General features: G+C 42.8%; 1 protein-coding gene across 2 annotated transcripts in view; it reads left to right on the top strand.

The window, feature by feature from the left end:
* The window catches only part of igsf3 (immunoglobulin superfamily, member 3), a 62905-nt gene that overhangs the window by 2161 nt on the left and 35018 nt on the right, over positions 1–25726 (top strand). For both annotated transcript variants that reach the window (XM_023415862.2, XM_023415861.2), the window contains one exon: positions 15381–15761. In XM_023415862.2, coding sequence (XP_023271630.1) covers positions 15381–15761 — 381 coding nt within the window. The remainder of the gene's footprint in view (positions 1–15380; positions 15762–25726) is intronic.

Below are 25726 nucleotides of genomic sequence, written 5' to 3'. Positions count from 1 at the left end.
TCATTGGCACAAATCACAAAGGAACTTGTGATATTTAATCTAATGCTATTATCAGAATCATTGGTGACATAAAGCTGATAATTCTGCAATATGAGACATGTTGCATCCCTGTTTTTTAAGCAAGATTCTCCGGCTCTATCCCCTCAAATGTGAATATCATTTGGTGTAGAGTCTTTGTTGACAGTGGACTGAACATCTTTGGGGCTATGGAAACTACAATGAATTTGTATTTCCTGATAATGAAAATAATCATTAGTTGCAGCCATAAAATCATCAGCTGTGAGACACACTATCAAAGGGAAAATGTCCCTATTATGTTTCTCAAAAGCAAGAACCAGTCACATTATTTTCATTCACTAGACTAAAAAGTTTTCAGTTTAAAGTGTTACGCGACTCGAATTAAGCTGCAGTATGGCACGAATCTTAAGCTGTATTTAACACTTACTGTAACCTGTGCACATGTGCCATCTTAATATTCTCTAAAACCATCATATCACCCTACTTAAAGGCTGTCCTGTCTCAAGTTAGGATACAGTTAAGCTCCAGTAATGCAATATTGGTGCTAGTGTATTCATTTCACAGAATGTATAGCAATATATTATGTCAATTATTTATCGTTCTCCCAGAAGCATACACAGGCACAAACATCTGTGTTAAGTGAGATGTGCTTGTGTGCGTCTTTTATATCTGATCAGCTGTCAGATTTTTGTGTCAGCTGGCACGTGTTTGCATTTGCATTTGTTTGTTAAAAAAAAAAAAAAAAATCATAAAAAAGAGGTGGATGGCAGCTGTGTGAGACGGAGGTGGCACTTATACAATTTTGGCAGGCAAATCTTAGATCGGTGTTATTTATGCTGCTGAGTTTGCAACCAGGTGTGAGTGAGCGTGCGTGTGGTTATTTGTGGCATCGGGGTATATGATATAAGGCATATAAAAAGAGTTGCCTGAAGGCTGTTTATTAGCTTTACAAACAGGATGTCATCCTTCTCCCCCACAGAGAGTGAGAAAGATGTCATGCATTCGGTGTGGTGTACCGGTGTGTGCCTTTTTTTTTTTTTGGGTTATGCTTCTTCTTGTGTAAGAGTGCGTTTTGAAACGGGGCGCCAACGTAAAGTACCCAAGACATCCCAGTTTATATAAGTAAATTGAAACTGTAATATGTGTGAGGCTGGCTGGTTTAACTGTGAAATGCCTGAGTGCTTTCCATTTACTGGGCTGACAGGAGAGCAGCCTGCACTCACCCGGCTTCTGATGAGCTGCCACTAGTCCGGTTTATCAGCTGGTCTCAGAGCAGCTTCACATTGTACAGAGGAAAATCTTATGAGCTTATGTTTGACAAGATGCACATTCTGCCACCTGCAGTTACTCATGCATCTGTCATAATGTGATGTTTTTCATATATATATATATCTTGATTAGCTCTGCCAGCTCAGTAGGACAGGTGCTGTTTTCACCCTGTTGATACAATATCTGAACATGTTACGAATGAATTTGCACAAAAGTACATGAGAGGGTTGGTTGTGGAGATAGGAAGAGAATTGTACATCTTTTGATATGCTTAAAAGTGGGGTGTGGCAGTGGGTGGGGCCTTGCAACACTACTAAACACTTAACACTGCTTGAACTTAACACTACAACACTGCCTATAATTTTCTAAACCCTGCTGTCGCATGTCAGCTTTTCATTAATATCTCTAGTGTATGAAATTATATTGGCAAAGTTTAAGCATGACATGTGGATTCATGTTTTTTTATATTATTTCAAATCAATCTGCAGTTAAACAGCATTACCACACAACAACAATTGAACCTCATTGAAAGTGAAATTTAAAAAAAAAAATATACACTGCAGATTTGATGGAAGACACAACTCAAGGATCCATTGAGAAATACATGAAGAGCAAGGACTACCTGGAGAGTAAGAAAGCTACATTCAAAAAGTTGAAACACACACTTTGGAAAATGGTCAGCAGTAATATAAAATATACATACGTACTTTTTAGTCAAGCAAGTAAACCTTGCATAGCCCTGATGTTCTTTAAGCATCTTATTTCGCCTTCATCCACCTCCATTCCTTTTCACTCTGCCTGTGTGGGTAGATGTTTTCTTGTTTCTTTTATCTTTTAGTGAGATTTTTGATGCTATTTTTTGATCAGCTGTTTCAACTCGGAGGAGAATGTGAAACAATAGTATGTTATCCTGGCTCATTACAGTGTTATTGATTGAAAAGAGAAAAGTTTTAAGTAGTTGTCAAACTTTGTGCTTATCAGCAGACAGAGTATAAAGCCAGCCTTGCATAATTGCCCCAATCAAACAACATAAAGGTACTTAAGAGCTCATTTCCATTTGAGGCACAACTGCTGTGCTTTTTTTTTTTCTCGAAACCTTTGCACAACGTAGGAAGGGCAGCACTTATTGCCACTTAGATTTGATTGTCCATGTGGTGCTGTGACAATTGTCACAAATGCATAGTTAGTGTCACAAATGCATAGAGTGGTTAGGATTTGAATCATCCAATTTTCCATTTCAGACAAACTCATTAAAATGTGTGCATTGCATAATGTGAAACAAGATTATGATTAATGGTGAAAGAAATTAGAAATCTGGTGTATGGAATTTACTCATCTAGATAGCTGCATAGAGCTTCACTAAATGCCGGCTGGGTTTTCGATATTATGATGTAAAGAAAAGAATTTCTCCTTGTTTAATCACATCATATTAACCAAAACATTTAACTGCATGGAGGTTGAAAAGAGGAGAAGCACATGCTTTTAAAATAAGTTAAATACACATCTCATAATTATTTCTTTTCAACCTTTAATGGTCATGGGAATGTTGAGGTCAGCTCGGAGGCATTTCAAACTTTGTTAGAATTCAAAGTTTGCACCGCCACTCCCTGATGCCCACCCCAGCCTCTCCTCTGTCCCAAATAAGAATGACAGCTGGAAGGGCCCCCGACCTGAAATGACAGGGATTTGAAGTTGTGTGTGTGGTCAAGCCATGTGTCTCCTCGCTGTGCATCTCGAGTCAGCTGTTGCCACACTGGGAATGCTTTCCATGTGTTTGTAAGCCTCAGCTGACACGAGAGAGAGCGCGCTGTCTAGACAGTGAAGCGAAATGCAGTAACTCACCGTCTAGCTGTTTAGTGTAGCTGTTCTTTGTATATGCAACGTTGGAAAAGTTTGGTGTGCGTGCGCGCGCATGTGATTGTCCCAAGTTTTGTCTCTCATTATTTTTGTCTGTTGTTGTCACCAGAAACAGAGGACCTACTTCTCTCTGTTCGGGGAAATATGGGCCTGTGCAGCTGTCTGACTGCGGTGCTGTTTGCTCCCCTTGTTATTTTCTGTGCCTGCTATATTCTGTAGTTGCACGCAGGCTTGTTTGCATGATAAGCATTAGACCCACGTCTTTGTGTATACCCATGACAAGACGCCTTTTTTTTTTGCTATTGTCTTTTTCATATCATAACATTGTTGACTCAACTGACAAAATAAAAAAAAAAAAAACAATAGAAAAGCAGAAGGAAGACTGACAGCTTGGCTATCAACCACCAACTGTGTGGTAAGATTCCAGTAAATATTCATTAAAATTGGGAGGCATAATGAAAACACAGGCCATCTGTAGGTCAGTTTTCTGCTGTTTGTGAAGACTGAGATGTCTTGTTAGTCATGGATCAATAGGACCAGGTATGAGGGCTGAACAATTGTGCTTAAATGGGTGTGTTTTTGTGCTTGTGGACAAGTTAAATGCTGGTTACTAGTGTGTACTACCTAAAGGGCAAGTAATTGCCCCGTAATACAGATATTGCAGTCAGCTACAGAAACTCACACCCAACTATCACTGCAGTTTTACTGCAGCCCCACTGTCTCCCGTTATCCGGTGCCCTCCTCGCTCGGTCCTCTCAAAGGTAAAAACTCAGTGTGAGGGAATAAAAACAGCTTTTCCCCCAGTGGAGCTTTTAAGAGGAGATCAAGGAAAACATTTGAGTTTGAACTTTATTTTTAGCTGAGCAGTAAATCAAAAACCAAAGACAGTTGTTGATAATCACGCAGTATAACGCAGTGTCCGTTTTACTTTTTTTTTTTCCAAATGACGAGCCACCCCCCCATGACCCAGATCTGAGCTGTAGTCTCTCTCCGTTTCACACGGAGAGATGAGTGACTGTGTGAAGTGAAACAAAAGTTCTTGAGGGACACTTCCTGCCTGCCATAGTGGATCAGGAAAGTGGCTGTAGCTGGAGACAGAGCAGAGGCAGCGTCTGCTTTGTGTTTGACTCTGCAACAGCACCTCTTGTTAACTGTCAGGACTGTCCCACATCACAACTCTCTGCCAGAATCGCACTTCTGTGCCGGCACATCTCTTCACGCCTCAAACTGTATCTCCATGTTTTTGTGTTAACAACCCAGCAACAAGCCTTTAGCTATTTAGTTTGTAAACTGTTTATAAGTGTTCTTTAGAGTTGATTTGCATAGATCTCTGCTTCATCTCACTCACACACTTAAAAGGTACTCCAGCTGCCTCCTCTTCCTCCTCCAGTGAATAGCCCCTGACCTCCCTCCCCCACTCGTTCCTAAACAATACTATGCCCAACCCACCTCTTCTTCAAAGAGCACTAATTAGAAACTGCCCTTAAGTGATTCAAGCCAGATATTTTCATCTTTCTTACAGAGGAAGAATCTGTGTTTAACAGCCTCATCTACCTTTGGACTGTTTATCAGCCCTTTCCTTGACCAATTAAAAGACCGACCCAGCCCCCCTTCCCCTTGGGATTTTATCTGCCCCTCCCACCTCTGCTGTTCTGTTGGGGGAGACGGTGACTGGCCAACAAGAGGATTCCATTTTACTCCTCTACACACACACACACACACACACACACACACACACACACACCCACCCCCAGAGAGGCACCCACAGTGCTCAGAGCTGCTGTCCTTGAGTGCAGCCACACTCTCCTGCTCCCTGCTTGTTCCTAAACCCAAGCAGATCCCACGCTGGTGGGATACACACCAGGCGCTGTAACTATGGCGACTGCTCCCCACCTGCACACTGCTGATCCATATTCAGTGGTGTGCATGTTCAAAGATGCATGGGCGCCCATGAATAAATATGTCTATATGCATGTTAAACCCCCCCCCCCCCCCCATTTTAAAAATCCTCTTACATAATGATGAAGAGCACTTCACTCATTTTGCCATTATGTTTGGTTGGTGTGCTTGTTTGCCGCTTTACACCTAAAACCAAAGGGATACATGTGTGTGTTTGTGTGTCTAACTGCTTATGCATAAATGCATGAATTTACAAGCGCATGTCTTTTTCTGCCTGAAAGGCAAAACGACTGACAATGGAAGAAAAAGTCTGTTTGAAGTAGACTAATTAATAGTTAATTAGTTTCCTTTCCAAACTGCAGCTTAATGTGCAAACGTGGGAAGTGATAGCAAGCTGCCAGTCATACAAAAACTAACCACTGTACACAAAGTAGATACAGCTGTCAGGCTTAATTGTCCACAAGCACAAGATGGATAATGACCGAAGATAGAGGAGTGCTTCTTTTTTTGTTTTGTTTTTTTGCCTTTTTTTTTACAGTTAACGCAAACGTTCAGCTCAGCTTTAGCAGTTGCTCATGACAAGATATAATGGGTTGCGCTTTTTTTTTTTTTTGGTTTGTTCTCCTTATCTGAGTGCGTGTGTGTGAAAGTTTTGTTTGCGGCAGACTTAGACCACAGTCCTTTGTCATTCAGACAGAGTGGGGGATGTGTATGTTTCGGGGGAGGGATGGGGGGGTAAGACTGCTTTGGATTGGGGGTTGGGAAGATGAGGTTAGTGGGGTAGCAGGTGTCCTTATAGAGTTAATGGATCTGGCGATGGAGGCGATGGAGGCGCTTAATGTACTAGAGGTGTGTGTGTGTGTGTCTGTGTGTGTTTGTGTGTCTGTGTCTGTGTCTGTGTGTGTGTGTGTGCATGGGCTGATATGAAAGAACCAGTTTGACAACTTGTGTCTGTCCCCTATTTTAACCTCTGTCTCCCCCACTGCCATGGACAGACATAAACAGTAGATAGGAAAATTTCGATGAAAGGTTGATTTCCATGTGGCACAGACTTCCCTTCAAGTGCTATTCTTCACATACAGACTAACTCTAACCGTGTGTCACCTTGTAAGTGAAGAGTAAAGCGTCCTCTTTGCAATATACAAACAACCATATCACACATACAGTTTTAATCTAATTATTTTGATATTTTGCGTGTCATGTCCTGATATTGTTCAGATGATGGTGAGAAACAAAGAGTTGTGCAGTGTAGGTTTAAAAATTGCCCCTTTGTCATTTCAGTGATCTACGATGTAGAATTTAAAAGCAAGTTGACAGCAGCATTCATGAGGAAAAGGATGGAGATTGTAATTACTTCCTTTATACAGCTCTTGGGTTTCTTTTTTTTCTTTTTTTATCCTTCCTGCATTATGTCAATCTGTTGATTGAGTGGTCACATTGTAACTACTGGGTTGAGTAAAATTCTCGTTTTCCCTTATAGTATAATAGAGCATAATATCTTAGCCTTATTATATTTTGTTATATATGTAATACGTTATAGTTATATACGATATGTTTCTTTGTGTGTGAATGACCTGGTTGGGTCTGGCATGGCTCATCCTGTGACTGCAGGTCCAGTGATTTGATTATTACCTGTATTTTTTTTATTTTAGTGTGGCCTTCTGGACAGAGGCAAGTGAGACAGCTATCCAGCTGCAATGATTAGGCTTTAATTGTATTTATAGGTTGTCATGTTGCTGTAGCCGTGATGATGGTGTAGTAACTGAATTACAGCCCTGCACAGCCTCTCCTCGATGACTCCTGCAGCAGGGTCACGTAATCACTCTCTAACAAAGCTTTAAAGTAATCATGTTTACTTTCATGCTGAGGGACAGAGCGATAAAGCAACACATAGCATTTGAGGAAAAGTAGGTTTGCAAGACGAGGAGGAGGAAAACAATTTGTCTGGCATCACTAATGACAATTTTGATCGAAAATGTTTGATGAAAACATTATTTAAAACGATGAGGAGGAATCACTGCTGGTTATGTGTTTGAAATGATCACTCATGATGAAACACTAAAATTCAAAAGCTATTACATCGTGGTCCAGCAGCAGGAAGGCGAAGCAGCTGAGGGTGTAGGAGGGAGGATGAAGAGGCAGCTGTTCAGCAGGGGAGGATAGATTATGATCTTCTCTGTGTTGTTCACACTATCGACAAATACTACAGGCACCGGAAGTGGAAAGGAGAAAAAATGAATTAACCCATGCAGACAAATCACATTTCTGCTCAGCGTGTATAACCCCCACACTTACATTACATTTATAGCCTAGTGGCCATAGACACCTACTGTGTACAGTAACACATTGACACAGAAGAAAGAATTAGCCTTGAAACCCCCCATTGCTTCCATCCTGGTCTGACCAGCTGTTATGAGCAACAGCGCAGGTGGGTTCATGACTGTTGTAGCCCAGGGGGCCCATAAATTAGGAGTAGTTAGCATGGTGAGTGCAGAGGACAACATGACCCAGGTGTGACACAAAGCAGGAGTCCATACACACGAGCCTTGTTTGGATTCGAGTCACAGAAAATGGAGATGCAAGGCTTTGCCTAGACTTGACTGCTGAAAGACTTGACTTTCTTGACTTGAAAGCAAAAACATTTATGTCCTATGTTTTAAAATCATTGTAAAAATCCTTCCCTTGATCATCTAACTCTGAACATCTGAATACAACACAGCTGTTAACAGCTGGTTAGCTTAGAATATCATAAGACAGAAAATACAGGGAAGAAGTTCTGTTCAACAGTAACAATTTTTTTTTTTTACTGACATGAGGAATGGTCAAACACATAACCCTCTGTAAAAACATGTTGATTTTACATTTCATATTTGTACAGATTACACAAACAGGATATAGTGTGTTAATGAATTAGCTTTAGAAGTGCTTGTAGGTGGACCACTGGACAGAGCCAGGCTAGCTGTTTCCTCCTCTTTCCAGTCTCTTAAGCTAAGCTAGCTAGTCTAACCAGCTACTGGCTCTAGCCTTATGTTTATCAATCTGGTCAATAATTTTGGTAAGAAAGGGAATGAGATATATTTCCCAAAATGCCAAACTATTTAAAAAATAGCTCTGTCCTAGTTGTGGAAAAAAGAGAGCGAGAAAGAAGGACTATGTAAGATATTTTGCAAGTTGAACTCTTTGTACTCCAGCTAGAGATAGAATGAGTCTCAGAGGGAGCATGTACTATACATATACTGTATGTGTCTGTTTCTTTATGTTTGGTTCTCTGCCCTTTGGCTATGTTTCCTGCTTTCTAACGCATTGAAAAGTTTGATAGCGAGTCCTCTTCGACATTGCTGGCTTACAAAAACTTGCCAAGCGAATTTGCCGCTCCATGTAACTGCACCCATCTTGTTATCCTTGCATCTGTACCGCTAGCAATGCCTGCCTCTCTTTACCTGGGCCATGCAATGACATACGATATATCCACTTCATCTTCCCACTCCATGAACGCTCCTGTACTCTCTTGTTCCTCCTCAGATTAAAGCCCCGTGGGTGTAATGGGCAGTTGTTGTAAGTGTTTGTCAGCTGTTATAGAGGCCTGCTGGCATGTATAACTGGCCCTCTAATGGAAGTTAGAACACGTAGTCCCTCTCTTTCTTGCTTTATTTCTCTGTGACACCCTCGCACATAGTGTCACACCTGTTTCCCTGCTGACTGGCTTGCAGCAGCTAGAACGTTTTTTCGCTTGGACACTGAAAATCATTTAGCTTTCTCCTCGGTATTGAAGAAATATGCCGTCTAACTTATCTGCCTTTAAAATATTCCAGTTAGTAAATCAAGCAGTGGATTTGTTGAAGCTTCTGATAAAAGGGTCAGAGGTTATTAATGACAACCCTGCTGCAATGCTTTTGACACAGGTGATGATTATCACTGCGGGAAGGATACGGAGTGGGAAAAGAGTGAGAGGAAAAGGCCTTTGTAATGTTTGATGCTGCGTGGAGCCCATCAATCAAAGATCTTAGATTGTGAGAAGGCTATAGGGAAGGAGGAGCGGGGATTCATCTGTCCATTAGATGGTTTACAGTAGGATGATATGATTACTCAGTGCCATGTACAAAGAGAAGCCAAATATTCACCCTCTTGCTCAAGGATAATGTGAAAATTTTCTCATACCACAATATTACTCCACCACTCCATCAACACAGGCACAAATTCAATTATTGTGTCAAATTTAGTTTTGACATAGGCTAAGCACATTGATGTCAATAAAAAAAAATAGGCAGTTATGTTCTTGTGGATCACAGTTAAACGAAGTGCATAGAGCACAATTTGAATTGCACCGATGCCACATCCTCTCTAAACGTTAACATTTCCGTTACAAGAAATTCTCTCCCCTTTCTACCGCTTTCATCTTTTTCCCTCCACTTTTCCCACATCTTGGAATCTCTCTGTTTCCCTCGCACTCTTGCTTTCTCTGGTAATGATGTTAACAGGGTCAAATGCTTTTTTAGGCCTTGAGGGAGAAAGATGCGGAGTGATTTTGGAGAACGGTTAACCAGCGCTCGAGAAGTGTGGAGAGGAAAATACTTTTATGCTCTTCATCTCTCTCCAGCGCTTAATTCTCTCTGTAATACATATATGTGGAGCACATATTCACTCAAATCTGTGCATTTTTGTGGTGTTCAGCACCCTGAAGGCAGATGTCGTTTTCTCTTTCGCTTCCTCCCTCTTCCTCTTTTTCCTCTTCCATGCAACTCGCCTCATTGCTACCTCGCTGTCTGAGAATCTTCACACGTTTTCAGATCTGTGGGATGAGTCTCAACCTCCCTTGGGGAGATAGGACATTGACTGGGTCCAAGCATGTTCAAATTAATTCATCTTTCACTGGCTGTGGTTACTTCAGTTCCCCGGCTCTTCAACTTTCCAAGTTTTCAAGTTTTTGCAGAGAAGTCAAGGTGATGGGCGGCTGTTCATTCACACCATTAGGGGTCGGCAATACCAACAAGTTTGGTCTCAGACAGTCTAAGTTACGGCCAGCCAGAATCAACAATATTGATATAGTAACCAATATTTATTATTATCAAAGACCCTGAAAACTTTCAGGTCTTTAATTATTTCTCTATGTTATTAAATGTTAATGACTAATTAAGTAACAAGTTGAAGTTTAGAAACTATTAGGAGCAGTATTGGTATTAATAATTAATAATTAAGCCACCCGGCGTTCTGCTCCTAAATCCTGCATGGTCCATGGAAATTCATGAGGTTCAAGCTTTTATTGTTGTCATAACCCCAATATTGTTTCTTTGGACTATTCGAAGAAGCTTTTGTACAGCCTGGCCGAGGAGGTCTTGATGCTCTGGTACCTCCAGCTGGATCGTAAAGGGGCGAAGAGGATGAAGCCGGGGTGGGTGGGGTCGTTCACAATACCGAGGGCCTCGATGATTCACCATGCTTCATGGATTTGTTTTATGGAGGGGAGAGAAGCACTGATGGTTCTCCCCACTGTGACGGTCAGAGACCTTGCAGTTCCCATAGCAGACAGTAATGCAGTGGAGCGAGGCTCACCTTCTTCAGTCGATGCAGGAAGTGAGATGTTGACAACCACCTTTTCTGTCCTTTTCTGAACTGAGCCCTGCCCACTTCAAACCAGTGAGAAGAGCACAGAGAAAAACTGAAATACTTCAATTTCTTTTTTGTATTGAAAAATCTAAAACAACTTTGTCATAAAGTTTTTGTTTATGTAGGACCAAATGGCCCATAGTATGATTGGGAGGGCCTTGGAAAGTGGCTCATGGACTTTCACATAGGAAAGAGCAGTGTGTCATGATTTAAGTCGTTTGTTACCGCCAAATAATGTGCCAAACCCTAAGCTATTTTTTTATTATTCTCTTTTAATTACTTCACATCACATGCATGAGAAATAACTCCAGATGATTCTCTTCCATTTAGAGAGAGAGTGTGTGTGCGTGGTGCGTGCGTGCGTGCGTGCGTGCGTGCGTGCGTGTCTGACCTAAAAAGCGGGATCACTGCGTGCATGCACAGAACAGCAGCAGAAAAACAGAGCGTGCCTGTATGAAAAAGTGTGTTCATGATATAATGTCACTCATGTTAGAAGATGACAAGAAGCATTATTTTCAGAGACAGTTTTTATGTTCTACAACATAGAAGAGAGAGACAGATCCATATCATACTTTTTTTCATATCCCTCCGGTTGTCGCTAGTATTCGTGCTCACAAAAACGCTTAGTTTTTGGAAGTAGTGATTCTTAGGTATTGAGCTGAACTTTCTTACTATTTCTGTTTTTGTGTTCTTATATACATATACGTATATATGTGTATACAGTACGTGCACAGGTGTGTGTGTGTGTGTGTGTGTGTGTAATTAGGAATGAAAGCGAAAGTGAGAAGAAAAGATGGATGGCTGAAAAGTCCACATTAGCACATCTCTGCACTACTGTGAATGCCCTATATATGAGTTACCCCCCCTGTGTTTTTATTATACACCTTTTCTAGGTGTATAATTATCATGTGTCATAGAAGAGTGATGATGAGAGTAGTAGACATGAATGCTAGTGGCCTTGCTGCCATTTCCGCTGAGAATAAGACACTGGCCACAAATGATTGGATTAGTGTTTAACCCCCCTCCACTTAGCATAATCCTCTTTGCAGCTTTTTCTCTCTTCCTCTCTCTCTCTCTCTTTCTCTGCGTGTGTGTGTGTGTGTGTAGCTATCTGCTCCCATTGCTTTGCACGCTCCTGCCGTTTAACAGCAAGGTCAGTTGGATAGCTTGTCCATGATCGCCATCATCTGACATGGGACGCATGTTTCCTGCGTCCACTCAACAAGCTGTGTGGGAAGCAACTGACAGCAAAGTTGAGAGATGAGCCACAAGGAGAGGGAGGCCAGAGGAGAGTGAGGGTGGGAAGAAAAAGTGGGGTAGGAAGTTGTCCACGGTATGCAGAGATGGAGATGAGTGTTAATAATAGAAAATCCGAGGCCTTGTTGAGCAAATATGGGCACTCGGTGATCGAGGCAGCGCGGCCAGAGGTGAAGACATAGGAGGGGTTCCGGGCGCAGGATTATTGTGGAAGGGTGGTGGAATAGAGCGATCAGTTGAAGGTCTGCAGGGTTTGGTATGTCATTGTCAGCCTTTCTAAACAGCCTGCAGAGCGATGGGCACTTTGAAGTTTCGCAGAGCTGCTTAAATCCTGCCTGAAAAGATGCAGAGAACCGCGAGGCACAGTGAACAGACAGGAATATACAGAGGGAGAGAGAGAGAGAGCGAGACAGACTGGAGGGGCAGGACGAAGGGAAGGATTGATGATGGGTGAAACATGGTGGAAGGGAATGAGAGTAATCAGAAGTAAGGAGGCAGCTTGTTTCAGGAGGATGACAGGACAGGAGACAGGCGAGCGGAGGAAAGCTCTTAGTGCACCATCATATGAGTAGTATGGGGGTTTTATTTTTAGGGGGGGTGTATGAGTAATATGTTTCCAGCAGTTCTAGATGAGTCGCTGCAACATGAGAAGCAGTGATGCAGCGGTACAGCTCTGAGCTGATCTAAGCTGGATGTGGGTAGACTGGGCGCCGCCAGATTAGCAAGGAACCAGGGTCTGAGTCAGAATAGATGGCTGCCTCTCTTACCTAACGCATCCCAGATTCAGTCAGCACCCTCCACTATAGACTTTCTGTGGAAGTGATTTCCCATGTTAACTGATGTTTTAAATGTCAATGTGGCCAAATGTTTTCGCAGGTTATGGCCTCTAGTTATTGCAGTGGAGTGGAATGGCGGCATATGCAGCTGGGAAGAGATGAGTAAAGTAGCTACTGATATTTGGTTCATTAGTTGGATCAGTTTATCGTTTCAGGCCTTGTGAAATATTCCTGCACATATCTGTTATGAGTCAGTGACATTACAGTGACATACTTTTCTTTCATAAACATACTTTATATTCCTTTATAAACTATTTGTCTTTTTTCTTTTCTTCACAAACATAATTACCATGTTTCATTTTTAGAATAAAGACATTTATGAATATGGTTTAAGAATTTACATCTTGATCAGTCCTTTGGGGGTCCTTTAGGAGACATCAAGCCATAAGGAATGATTAGTTTAATCAGTTTTCTCTCTGTTGTGCCATCCAAGCGAGGGACTGTAAATCAGAGATTTGTAAAGATTTTATCAGCTCATAAGAGGGATGCGTTTCATAAACCAAGCAATAGACAAAAGACCTGACGCTCGGAGCTCAGCAAGGAAATAAGATGTATGATCAACATGGACAGATATGCATGTTTTCACGCACGCAAGCCCACACTCATAAATGTATGTACGCACATGGAAGTAAATGTGGAACCTTTCTCCCACTTTCCTCCATTTTGCCAACTCAGTGAACACAATCTGCGAAGGTGACTTCATTTTTCAGCAAGATAACCTTTCATTGTAATACACACACGCAGACTCATGCATGTTTACGCATGGACACACACGTACACGGGCGTAAATGGACTCAAATTATAACAGTGAATGAAAGGTGGGGGTGTAGTGGAAGTGTGAGAGAAAGTTACTATGAGAGGAAAGAGGATGTTGAAGTTAAAAAGCTGTTCTGGTGAATTATTAATGCCAAGCATTGTGCCCACAGACACAGCCTCTTACAGACTTTCTTTCTCACACACACACACACACACACACACACACACACACACACACACACACATGCGCACACACACAAACCCAGCTGCAATCCCCAGTTGCTTGTGCAGACAGGAAACAGCGTACTTGTCGCTCTGTCTGGATTCGGGGGGTAGGTGGGGTGGTGGGGGGTGTATGTGTAAGTGCTCTGTTGTCTCTGGCCCCAATGAGAGGGATGTTTGTAGTTGTTCCCTGAATGGTGAATGCTCTGTGTGTGTGTTTGGTGTGCGTGTGTGCATGCAAGGAGTTGAGGCAAGATTCACATATGTTGGTTGCCCTAAATATAGGCTACAAAGCAGTATACAGAAGAGCAATAATCAGTCTGAACATCAGGTTTAACACTACAATCAGCTGTTTTTGTTACAGTGCTCAACACGTGGTTCATACTTAGCTAATTACATGTTTTATTTACATGAGAACAACATATGACAATAGGTTTGTTTATTCCTCTTAACCACAAAATCTGCAAAAACAGTGTTTTGTTTTCCTGTATTCTTTTTTTTTTTTTTCTTATATGCTTTTTATTTGCAAATTGCAAATGATAGACTCTTAAATGAAAAATATAACAGCGCTGGTACAAACACTCATAAAACTGTGACTAAGCAAACTGCATTTGTATGTCTGGCCCAGGACATGGAGGTGTTTGATACATCAGTACGGTGCCTTTTTCAGGGAGCAGTTTTAACAGTAATGTGTGTACTTCAACTGTAATTTCCCTTTACATCTTAGCAATTATGTCCAAATGCCAGAGGGTTCAGTTTATTTTTCATCTCCATAATGTGGTTTATTACGATGCCTTAATGTGATCAAGACACTGAAAACTGAGAGGGACAAAATTACAGTGGGAAAAATAAAGTTGTCATTGCTGGTGGACAAAATATTGAATGTACTGATAACCCATGACCTCCAATTTGGCATTTCTCTATTGAAATTTCCTGTTTTATTTCAGCCACCGTGTGCCAAAGCTGATCTGTCGGCACTAAGCAATATTGGCCAATATATCTGGCCAGCTGAATTGCCCAGTTGAGTTTTAATAAGTAGTCTGTGCTCATCCCTGCTCAGGAACGATGATGAGGAACAAAAATTATGGATGCGTCAGGCAAAACAGTATTTATCATCCATTTCAAAAACACCTGTACTTTCTACAGCTTGGCACACTCCACATGCCCGGCTGGCTAGTGTTTTACCAGCTCACACTGACCTCCCTCTTAAGTCCCAGATGGCTGCCTCTCACCTCAGTGTTGTACAGATGCAGCACTGTCCTTGTGGTGATGGGTTAACATGCGAGTGCCTGTAATAGCAGTGAGCGTGATTGGATGATGGCTGTTAAATAGAGTGACTGTGAACGTTTCAAGTTGTTAGTGGTGTTCAAGAACCATGTGTGAATGTGTGTGTGTGTGTGTGTGTGTGTGTGTGTGTGTGTGTGTGTGTATGCACACCTCAACCTCAGTAAGCGCTCTCCAGAATGCTTAGCTGCACATGTCATGCTGTTTCTGTATTTTGTCGGAGATGTTGGGTGCCCATGCTTTATGTATTTAAACAGCAGTTTTGTAACCCAGGCTCTCTTTCTTTCCTCTCTCCCTGCCTTCACCCCATCCCCTCTCTCTCTCTTTCTCCCTTTCTTTTTCTTCTCTCTGTTTCTCTTTTCCCACCTCTGTCTGTAGCCGGTGTTGCCGTGGCTCAGAGAGTGGTAACGGTGCAGAGTGGACCGCTGGTACGGACCGAGGGCTCCCACGTGACCATCTGGTGCAACGTGACAGGCTACAAAGAGGGCTTGGAGCAGGACTTTGAGTGGTCCATGTACCTGCCATCAGCACCAGACCGGGAGATCCGCATTGTGAGCACGGCTCAACCAAACTATGCCTACGCCGTGTACGCCCAGAGGGTGAATAGTAAAGAAATCTTTGTGGAGAGGTTGAGCCGCGACTCAGCTGTGCTCCACATCACCAAAGTGCAGGCCAAGGACCAGGGTCTGTTTGAGTGTTACACACCCAACACAGACGGGCGATACCTTGGATCCTACAGTGCACGTACCAACCTCACTGGTGAGTCTCTAAGTGCGCGCACATACACACACAAACACAGTCAATGTACAAATTAACCACACACGCCAGTGTTATAGGTGTTAAACATGAATCCATCCGTAGTCAGTTTGCTCTATAGATGAATTGAACAGTGAGTAATTATTGATCAGCAATAATAATTGGTGATGAGCAACCGATCGTAATCAGCCAATAAACCCTCTGAATAGGAAATACCACACAATTACCTCTGCAGCTACCTAAATACATCCTTTGAGTATATTTCTTGTTTATGTTTATTTATTGTTTGATAATTTGAATGCGTACAGTCCTCCTACTGTAATAATAGAAATCCTGCTGGCCATTCTTTAAAGGCACCCTGTGGAGTTTTTGACTATGAGTGGTCCTTGGTGGAGCAGTGTTTAGATGAGCAGATCCCCTTCTAGTTTCTATATTGTGTTTCTACTAGCAAACGTGAGGACACACATGGTCATACAAGGACAGGTATGCAGGTGATGTGATACGCAAATGCAAACATGATTGGAATTTTATAGGTTCAATTGGCATCCAGTTTATTGATGTAATGCTAATCTTAAGTGACACTTTTGAAGCTGTGTCATTGAGATTATACTATGTCAGTAACCTTCTAGGGGGGCCAGGCAGGGCAAAGTGGAGCTGTGGGCCCCTGTAGAGCCCCCGAAAAACAACCAGCAATCCTATTCTGGAATATTATCCTGCCCCAGGATTGCCATGTGTCAGTTAGCTTGTGGTAATTTTATTAAACATGCTTTATTCAGGCACAATATAAGCATGATATCACCTAAATTAGCAAGGTATCAAAACGGCGCCTCATGATTAAGTAAAAAATGCAGAGCCTGCCTGGAGTTATTTCAGTACATATTGTGCCTTAGCGCTGCATATTCCAGACACATTTACAGCATGATTCTTTTTTAATCATTTTTTCCCCTATTTTTTTTTTTTTAATCAAATACAAACAAATACAAAATTAATAACCAGATCCCTTCCAAAAAGCAGCCATGGTCTGGGCACCCTTTGGAAGGAGTGTGAGAGGAAGTGCTGCACTCCAGAGTCACACAGAGTCCCACCTGTTCTCACCAGGAGAACCAAGCCTCTCTCTCTCTCTCTCTCTCTCTCTCTCTCTCTCTCTCTCTCTCTCTCTCTCTCTTTCTTTCTCTCTCTCTCCATCTCTCTCACTCTCTCTCTCTCTCTCTCTCTCTCACTCTCTCAGTCTCACCCACACACACACTGACCTTCCTCCTTCCCCACCCCTTTTTTTTGAGCTGTTTGAATAATTGCCGTGATGTGACAGTGTTTTCAAACAATGGCACATCTCCTTTTTCCTGATCCGCCTAACAGGCCCACAGCGCTGAGGACTCGACTGCCATACTTTGCAATTCCATGTCTTTCACACATTCATGCCTTTATCCTCGACGTGGCTGTAAGTGCTTATTGACTGAGAAATATCAGTGTTTATATTGTTTCTTTTTGGTCAGCGTCAGGTCAGACAGTGATCAATGCTTAGAGAGACAAAAGTTATTGTGCACTTCACAGATCAATAGGCTTGGGTTTTCATTCAATAGGTGTTTATTACTTGGACCTCAGCAGTTGTGTTTTCTAGTATGAGAGGTATGATCTGCATGTGGGGCAAGGCACAGTAAAACGGCACTGCTGATAGCACACAGTATTTATAGAGCCGTGTGATAGAGGAAGCTAGACAAGAGTATGCAAGCAGAGGTGTTGAGGGACTTTGTTATCTGAGCCTCTTTCCATGTCTCTAACCTCTTAACCCAGTTTCAGAGGTCAAGGGTACGCAGCGGGGGCCCCACCGTCTTCCTCTCTGCTGAGCTTCTTGAGTCCCCAAGCAGCTGCACGCCCCTTCGGACTGATGTGGGCAAACAATACCTTGTCCTCCCCCCTTCCCCCCGTCTCTTCCTCGTTCTCCTGTCATTCACTCTGTCATCTGTCTGTCACATTCATCAGCCCTGGCCTCTTTCTTTAATTTGTGCTGGCTTTGTTGTATTAAAAACAGTCCTTCGTAGATGCTGCCCTTGAGGATGTGTGCTTCATGTGAAAGGACAACCACAAGCAGGAGAGTATTATGGATGAAATATGGGGAGGACGGATATCAGATAGAAGGGCAGACAGAAGGGGGGGGGGGGTCTGGCGGGGGAGTGATTTCGTTAATTGAAAGGGTAGAAGGCCACACAGTAATCTGTGCCCTGAGTGCTGCATTAAGGCTTACTCACAGGGATGCATTTCACCCACTGTCAACTGGTTTCAGCGTGGAACTTAATACCTGCTGCTAGAGGAGGAAAACCTTTTCAGCAGTGCACCTGGACACCGCTCTCCTTGATACTATGATGCAGTGTTTTCTATTGTTGTATTGGTTGTATTGCCCGTCACATAGAACCGGACACTCCAGCTGTGCGTGTGGTTGATTGTCTGGAAAACTGATCCCCATTTGTCTTTGTATGCCTGAGACACTTTTTTTTTGAAGGGAGTGAGCAGTCAGAAAGTGTGTGTCTTTTATACCCTCTGATACTAAACTTAGAATGATCAAATGAAAATGTAGCTCTGTTCAGCCCCCAATTGCCAATACTGCCTCAGGCAGTGTGGTATTATTACACGTGTCAAGAATAATTGGCCATTATGGCACATATACTGGACTATGTCCACAAAATCATGGAGTGACACAGATATGGCGAAATATCATTATTCTGTAACACAGAGAAAGGTTAGATTTGACATTTCTTTCGTTATTTTCCTCCTAAGATTTTGAACTGGTGGGCAGGATGGTGTGCTGGTTGGTAAGGTCCAATCAGAGATCTCCACTGTTACTGAAATATCAGCCTACATGTTCAGAACGCCAATTACTACTTCTTAGTTTATATTAAGGATGAGTATCTATGTATTTGAAATCTCAAAGTGACAAACCCACAGAGATTTATCACCCAACTCGTTCAGTTTAAAAGCTCTAAAAACCCACTCTTAGCCACCTGCCCAGCACCAAACAGCAGACAAACATTTAGCTACCAGCTGGTGGACAAACTGAAGCAATAAGCTGATAAAGAGCCACCTTTTTCCTTCAGGAGTTGGTGGAGAACAAAAACAGAGTTAAAAGTAAGATGGTCCATGTGTGCTGGATGTTTAAATAGAAATATGTATGCTAAAAGGTGAGCCATATCAACTTTGTAAGGTGATGATTGGTCGGTGTTTTAGAGCTTGTTTTTTGTTGCCTCCAAGTGGCCAAATTTTTTTTTTTTTTTTTTTTTTTGGCACAAACTGCCCCTAAAACCCCCAACCAACAGTACATTGTTACTGCTAACAAGAACTGTCTGTTTAGCTATTTTGCCCTTACGTTTTGGACGTCTACAGAGTAACTGTGGGTCAGGTTAACGTTACCATACATGCTCAAAGGTGTGACCCCATGTCCGCTTTACTTGATTGACAAGTTGAGAGGTGTAAACCAAACTTGCTGTCTCATAAATAAAACACTTTTCCTGTGTTTTCTGTGTTTCAGTGGAGTTCGATGTGTCAACTGTATTTTCTCTACAGCCATTATTTCTCACACTCTTAGATGGTGTCTTTTTATAGCAGTAGTTTTTTGTGCTGCACTGTCCTTGTTGTTACACAAGGCATGCATTCAACCTGTGTGTTGTGAAGCTGTTTGAGGTCAAAGGTCGTCTGTGGTTTCTCCTTACACACCTCTTTTCTCTGATCTTAGTCTCTTGAATTTGAGTGTGTGTGTTTCTGTGTGCTTGTTTGTGCGTGTATGTATGTGTGTATTTGGATTTCCTCCTACACATCAGATTGCAGAAGAAAAGGACAACAGCCTGACATGGCCATCATGGTTGTCCTTATCCTACGCACCAGCCTGTGCGCGAGCGAGTCCAAAAGCTAGCAAAACAACAAGCCCTCGCTGAGACAAGTATCACACTGCTCTTACTTATGAAGCTGCCATATAGCCTCACTGTCATAGAAAGCACCATAAGAGTCACCGTGCTGGCAGATATACAGATTCTAGCCTCCGCATTTGGCAGTCGTCATCCATTCCCAGTCCCGTAGTAATGTAGTAATGGAGCTGGAGACCCAAAGCCTTGATACATTCTCAGAAAGAGGCACTCCTGCTCTTTTCTGTTATTCACCGCCACGGGACAAGACACTGGAAGAAAACGTCCATCTTCAGATGTGTGACTAGAAAAAAATGTAAGTTTGGCAGCGAGTGGGTTTGTAGAAAAGAAAGTGAGATGGATGGTGCAAAAAGGCAGAGATGAGGAAATTGGAAAAGAGAGGAAAGGGGACAGAAGCGGCAGTATTCGAGATGGGTAGTGGGGTGATGCTGAATAGAGTGTGTGACCAATAAATGATGAGCTCTTCCTCTCGACTCCAATGTGATTGGTTACACCTCCCCGAGGCATTACCCACAATACAACTGGCGCTATAGGGGTGCACTTTAAATAGTCTCTGCCTGATGTGACTCCTAAGGTTAATACAGTTGCCAACCGCCATCCAAGTTCTAAACGCAATTAGCCAGTACAAATTGAGGAAGCTGGAAAGAAAGAGAAAGAAGGAAAAGGCTAGAGATGAGAACCAGGAATTTCAATTAAGGAAGAAGGAAACTGTTGGGCGAATCATTTTCAGAACATTTTTCTAGTCACACTTTTCATTTTCATTATATTTATGCCCTACATTTTTTCTTCCATTTTCAGTGGAGGAAAAAAAAATCCTTTCACCTGCTAAAACCGTGGCTCTATGGTAAGCTAGTAATCTGTGAAACAGTGCCTATCCAAGGTCAAAATGCAGTTATCTTTTTTTGTTTGTGTGTTGCTGTACACGTGCAACCTTCAAGCACGAGTGTTTGTGACGAGGGCAAAGAACAGGGCTGTTGACTTTTCCCTAGCTTAGCTGGGGCCGTGCACCGTTAAACACACATACAGAGTAACAGTGGCTGAATGATGCTTCTGCTGAGCTCAGCATTGTGAGTGTGCATCTGATTTGTATGTCTCCCCTGACTTTCTTTACACAAGAGAGTCAGCACTGCCAAGTTGCACTCCCCTACTTTACTTAATGAGATAGACTGAATGGGGAGATACTATCTCACATTCTATCTTTTACACTGGGTGACACCAAGACCCCGCCCTCACCTCTCCATTCCCCATGTTCTCCATGTTTTCTCCCCATCAATCCAGAGCTCCGGATTCGATTTTAGCCCGGTCTCCGCCTCGGCTCCCGGCTGGTGTTGGTCATGCAGGTATATGGTTTTGTCAATACAGCTGTTCGTTGAGCTGCATCACAGGAGAAAGGCACGAGTGTGATTGAACCACATAGCGTTAGACTGTGGAGGGAAGTAGTGATTGAATAAAGACAGAGGAGGTAAGTGGGAAGACAATAGATGAAGAGAGGAATCTTTATTAAAGAAGAATGGTGAGAACAAATACACATATTTTAAGATGTGCTGGAGGAAAGGTAAGGACAGAAAGTGTAAATAAATAGACAAGGGAAGTTGTATCTCTGTATCTTTTTGGTATTGATTGGGAGCAGAGGCCCGTGTGTGACTGGATCATTTCATCTCCCTCGTCTCTCCTCACAGTAACACTTCTAGCTTTTTCCTCTCCCGCTCTCTCTCTAGCCTCACAATCACCTCTCAGTTTCATTTACAATTATATTCCCTTCTCCACCTTAGGTGTGTGTATGTGTGTGTATGCGCATCGTGGCTCAAAGCCGCAGACCAGGCAGGACTCCAAATGGAAAGTGATTTTATCACCATGTCTGGCTTGCCATTTTCTTGCACATCTCATCTACTTTGGCGGACAGGGCTTCCTGCTTGATAACATTGCTCCCTCTAGGACCCACCATACATAGACACATGCATACAGTATACGCACACAGGAAACACAAACGCAGTCGCAGTCACACACTGTAGCGAGCTGTCAGTCAGGACAGATGTCGCACCCATAATTGAGTCTGAGAGGAACGGTGCTGTAGTGCTCCCATCGGAACACACGCTTCCCACTGAACATCGCTGAAGAGGGCTTTAACAACCCAGCGGATCACTGTGGTAGACAATACATCTGCTGAATACAACATTGTTGCACTGTGAATAAAACAACTTTGCTGAACAGGGCGAACCAGTTGCCTTGGCACTCTGTAGTCAGTCAGTAAGGCAAGCTGTACTGTACTGCATGTACAGTGCTGTGCTGAACTTTCTAGGCACTTTATATTTTTAGATTCTTATCCATCACATAGTACCTCCAGGGAGACGTGGTGCTCTTCGAAAGACAAAGAGTGGTCACACTGAAAATATAATTGATTCAGTGTTTCTTCTGTTTACTGCACTTAATGTGAAAATAATTAATAAATAAAAACTATTGATGGCATTATTTTTGAAAGCATTCTCAACAACCAAATGGAGAAAATAGAGAGAGAATGCCAGTGCTGACAGCAGCATGACGCACCACCAATTAATGAGCATCTCTTGGTCAAAAACAGTAGCATTATGTCTCATTTTTCTTGTATTTCACAGTTCACGTTCTCTGTAAAAAGAAAAACACACAGATACAAAACTCATGGTAACACAGTGGGACTCGGGCCTAATGATTTAGACCGAATATAATTTGTACCCAGCCCAACTCAGGTCCCAGATCAGGTCTTGGATATTAGGAGCCCAGGAGATCCATAAAGACCTCCGGATAAGGCCACATGGTGTTTCAGCCCTGCCTGTTGCTCCAAATATTGCTGCTGAGGAATATGGCAGGCCAATTAAGAGGCTGTTGCCTTTAAACATGAATCTAAATGCTTTCATAACCTACAGACACACTTTCAAACACACACGGCTGTGCAAATTTTGGCTGTTACCCTTATGAAAATATAAATGATGTCAGAGATGCTCTACATTTAGCTGGTTGCCCACGCTACTGAGCTAGGCTAATGAGAAAGGATTTAATGTTAACAAATGCATGTGTGTGTGTGTGTTGAGTGTATATGTTTATTAATGTTTTATATAATGGGCTAAAGATGCACTAGTGTTCCTCAAGTTGATTTGATTAGCTTAGCTAAGCGCTAACCCTCAAGGGCCTGCTACCTCTTCTCAGGGAGATTAACAGAGCACAGTCACAGTTTGAATATGAATTCCGCATGAATATGGATGTGAATGGATGTGCTAATGAGTGTTTGTGTTCATGTCGTTAAAGTGTGTGTTAGTAAAGAGTGTAACGTGCAGTATAATAGCCTCCAGGACTCATGCGGTTGTTAGTGTGGTCCAGGACACTCAGGCTGCTGCTGCATTGTTTGATGTTGGCAGCTTTGCTTTGAAGCCTTATCTGAGCACAAGGGGGCAGGAGGTGTTTCCTGGTTCAAGCTACACATATGATAACCCCTTTTGACACAGACACAAGTACACAGGCATCAGAATCCATTTACACACATTCATATTTACAAGAATATGTACAGCTATTGGCACTCATGCCCTCATGCAGATTATTCAATCACTGATAGACATTTAGGATGCTGAGACAGAAATTCTCTTCACTGATGTATTCTGTTTGTAGAGAGGTAGACAACTGGCATGATTAAAAGAGTCTAGCATCCAGGAAAATTATTTTTCCTGCAATACCAGTTGTGGGTGGCACCGATTTTAGCTGTTTTTGCAACACAGCTGGCTATGGTCAGAAGCACATTTGGCCCGCTCGATTTGGCTGTACCAATATGTCGATTGTTACATAGCAGCAACTATTAAATGAAAAGCAGGGGACACACACAGCATGTGTGATGCCAAATATCAATCCACGGCCAATCAAACAGAAGTCATGAAAATGCTGTAGTAAAGTCAAATATATGTAATATTTACAGCTTCTCTGCACTGGTAGGGATCAAAAGGGTCTTTTTCATTTAAATTTAGCCACAGCAAACCATGGTGGACGCTGTTGCTACACATGGTATTTTGTTCCCCTGCTGAACATGTTTTGTGTGCCAAATTGAAATGGAGTTCCCACCTGTCTCAAACCAGCACTGTGCTAACCAACACTGTGCTACCTAGCTGTGATTATGGTGGGTTCAGAAGATATATGGTTTATGCCACACTTGTCAGTTGTTAAGTGCAGCAATGCTTTTCCTCCGTACAAGTTCCATTTTGGAGTCAGCACCTCCTCGTCCCTTTCTTGGCATGGGCCTGTCAGTAGGACTGCTGATACTAGTTTAAAGATTAGCATCGCACCCACCTCATTAGCATGCTAATCATAGCCTCATTATTTGCAATGGGAAACAGAGGATTAGTTAAAATGTCTTATGTAATGGATTTGAGTGTGGGCTGTAGAGCTAGCTGGAGGCTGTAGTAGAAGTGAAAAGTAAAAGTGGGAGAAGCCTGGGAGGCTTAACTCGTTTTGGTGAAGCAGCACTAAAGCAAGCTAGCAGATGACCCTCAAGCTCCAGCTCAGGGACACAACACTATCTAAAATCTGTAGTACAGGATCTAATCATGTATACGCGCACTCACAAATACCTAAAAGCTTTAGCAAGGACTTTTGACTTTGTGAAAAGACCTACCGCGCACGCACACATGCAGACACAAACAGAGGCATGACTGGTCCCTTTCTCTCAGTTGACTGAGGGGGTAGACAGCAGACATATGCTGCCACCTGTGCCCCCATGCCAGGGCGGCCACCCTGGGATGTGGGTAGAGAGATTGGTTTGTGTGTGCATATGTGTATGAGAGGGGTTGGGTGGGGTTGGCATATGCCTGATTCCCCTCAGTGCTGGCAGCTCAGACAGACAGTTGCTCCCTCATTTGCTGCCCTGCTGGATGGGTGCCTGGTGACTGAGCGCTGCCCACCTCCCTTCACTGCACTCTACTTGTTCTTTTTTTTTTTTTACCCTCTGTCCCCCAATGACAGTATTTCTCATACACCAACACAGCATACACACACATGCACACCTGCTAATACTTCCTCTAATGAAGTGACACTCCAGATCCTGTTATTTTGTGTTAATGCGACACAAAAGGCTTTAGATATGACTTTATTCATATGCCAATGTACCTTTTTAGGGAAGAAGGCATGTGGAACTAGCCAAAAATCAATGCTTTGTAGACTGATAAAAACACAGTATGGTTTGTAAGGTGGACGTGTAGAAACACATGCACCCACATGCACACGCACACACACACACACACACACAGGACACACACTCACAGAAATGGTCAGATGGCTGGGGCTATAACTGGTTCTATCCTCAGGGAAGTCTTTAATTGGTCACAGTGCTTTACCATCTGGGGCTGGAGCGACGGATGGAGGGAGGGATGAAGGGAGATGGTGGGAGCTCCTGTGAGGGGTATAGAGAGAAAGAAAGAGGTGGGGAGACAGTAAGTGCAGCACAGGGATGGAAGTTATTAGTTTTAATACTTGCACCTACGGTAATATTGGAATCCTAATATACTTGATAAATGTTGTTTCCAGAGCACATATGGGAAGGTTCATGAATGCGAGTGATTGTGCACGGTGGGTCGGTGTGCCTGTGTGCATTCTTGTGCGCCTGTAGGTAGACGGGTTATTGCATGGCTGTGTGTGTGTGTGTGTGTGTGTGTGTGTGTGTGTATGTGTGTATATGACTCTGGGGTGTGTGTTTGTGCTGATGTTGGCAGACGGAGCAAAACCCGGCACATGTGCTAACAACCTCCAGGACAGCAGCAAAGGAGACACACACACACACACACACACACTGGTTGTCTGTCTGTATTTCTCTCCTCCTGAACACATAGTGTTTGCTGTAATTCATGTTATTTGGATACATGAGCAGACAGAAGGTGGAAAATGCTAAAGAAAGTGTATGATGGATAAAATGATGGAGAAAGTGGGTCTGAAGCTGTTGAAGATGAGAAGAGAAACGTAGGGACAGAAAGAGGAGTGTAATTCTGAATGGGGGTTTGAGGCTCGGGGGGGTGGATGGAATATTTCATGTGTTTAGGCATGATGAGT

The sequence above is a fragment of the Seriola lalandi genome, unplaced genomic scaffold (assembly GCF_002814215.2).
Source record: "Seriola lalandi dorsalis isolate HSWRI2012SDOR001 ecotype SW California unplaced genomic scaffold, Sedor1 jcf7180002054559, whole genome shotgun sequence".
Lineage (NCBI taxonomy): Eukaryota > Metazoa > Chordata > Actinopteri > Carangiformes > Carangidae > Seriola > Seriola lalandi.
Note: the sequence above shows the minus strand (reverse complement) of the source record. Positions and strands in the feature narration are given on the sequence as shown.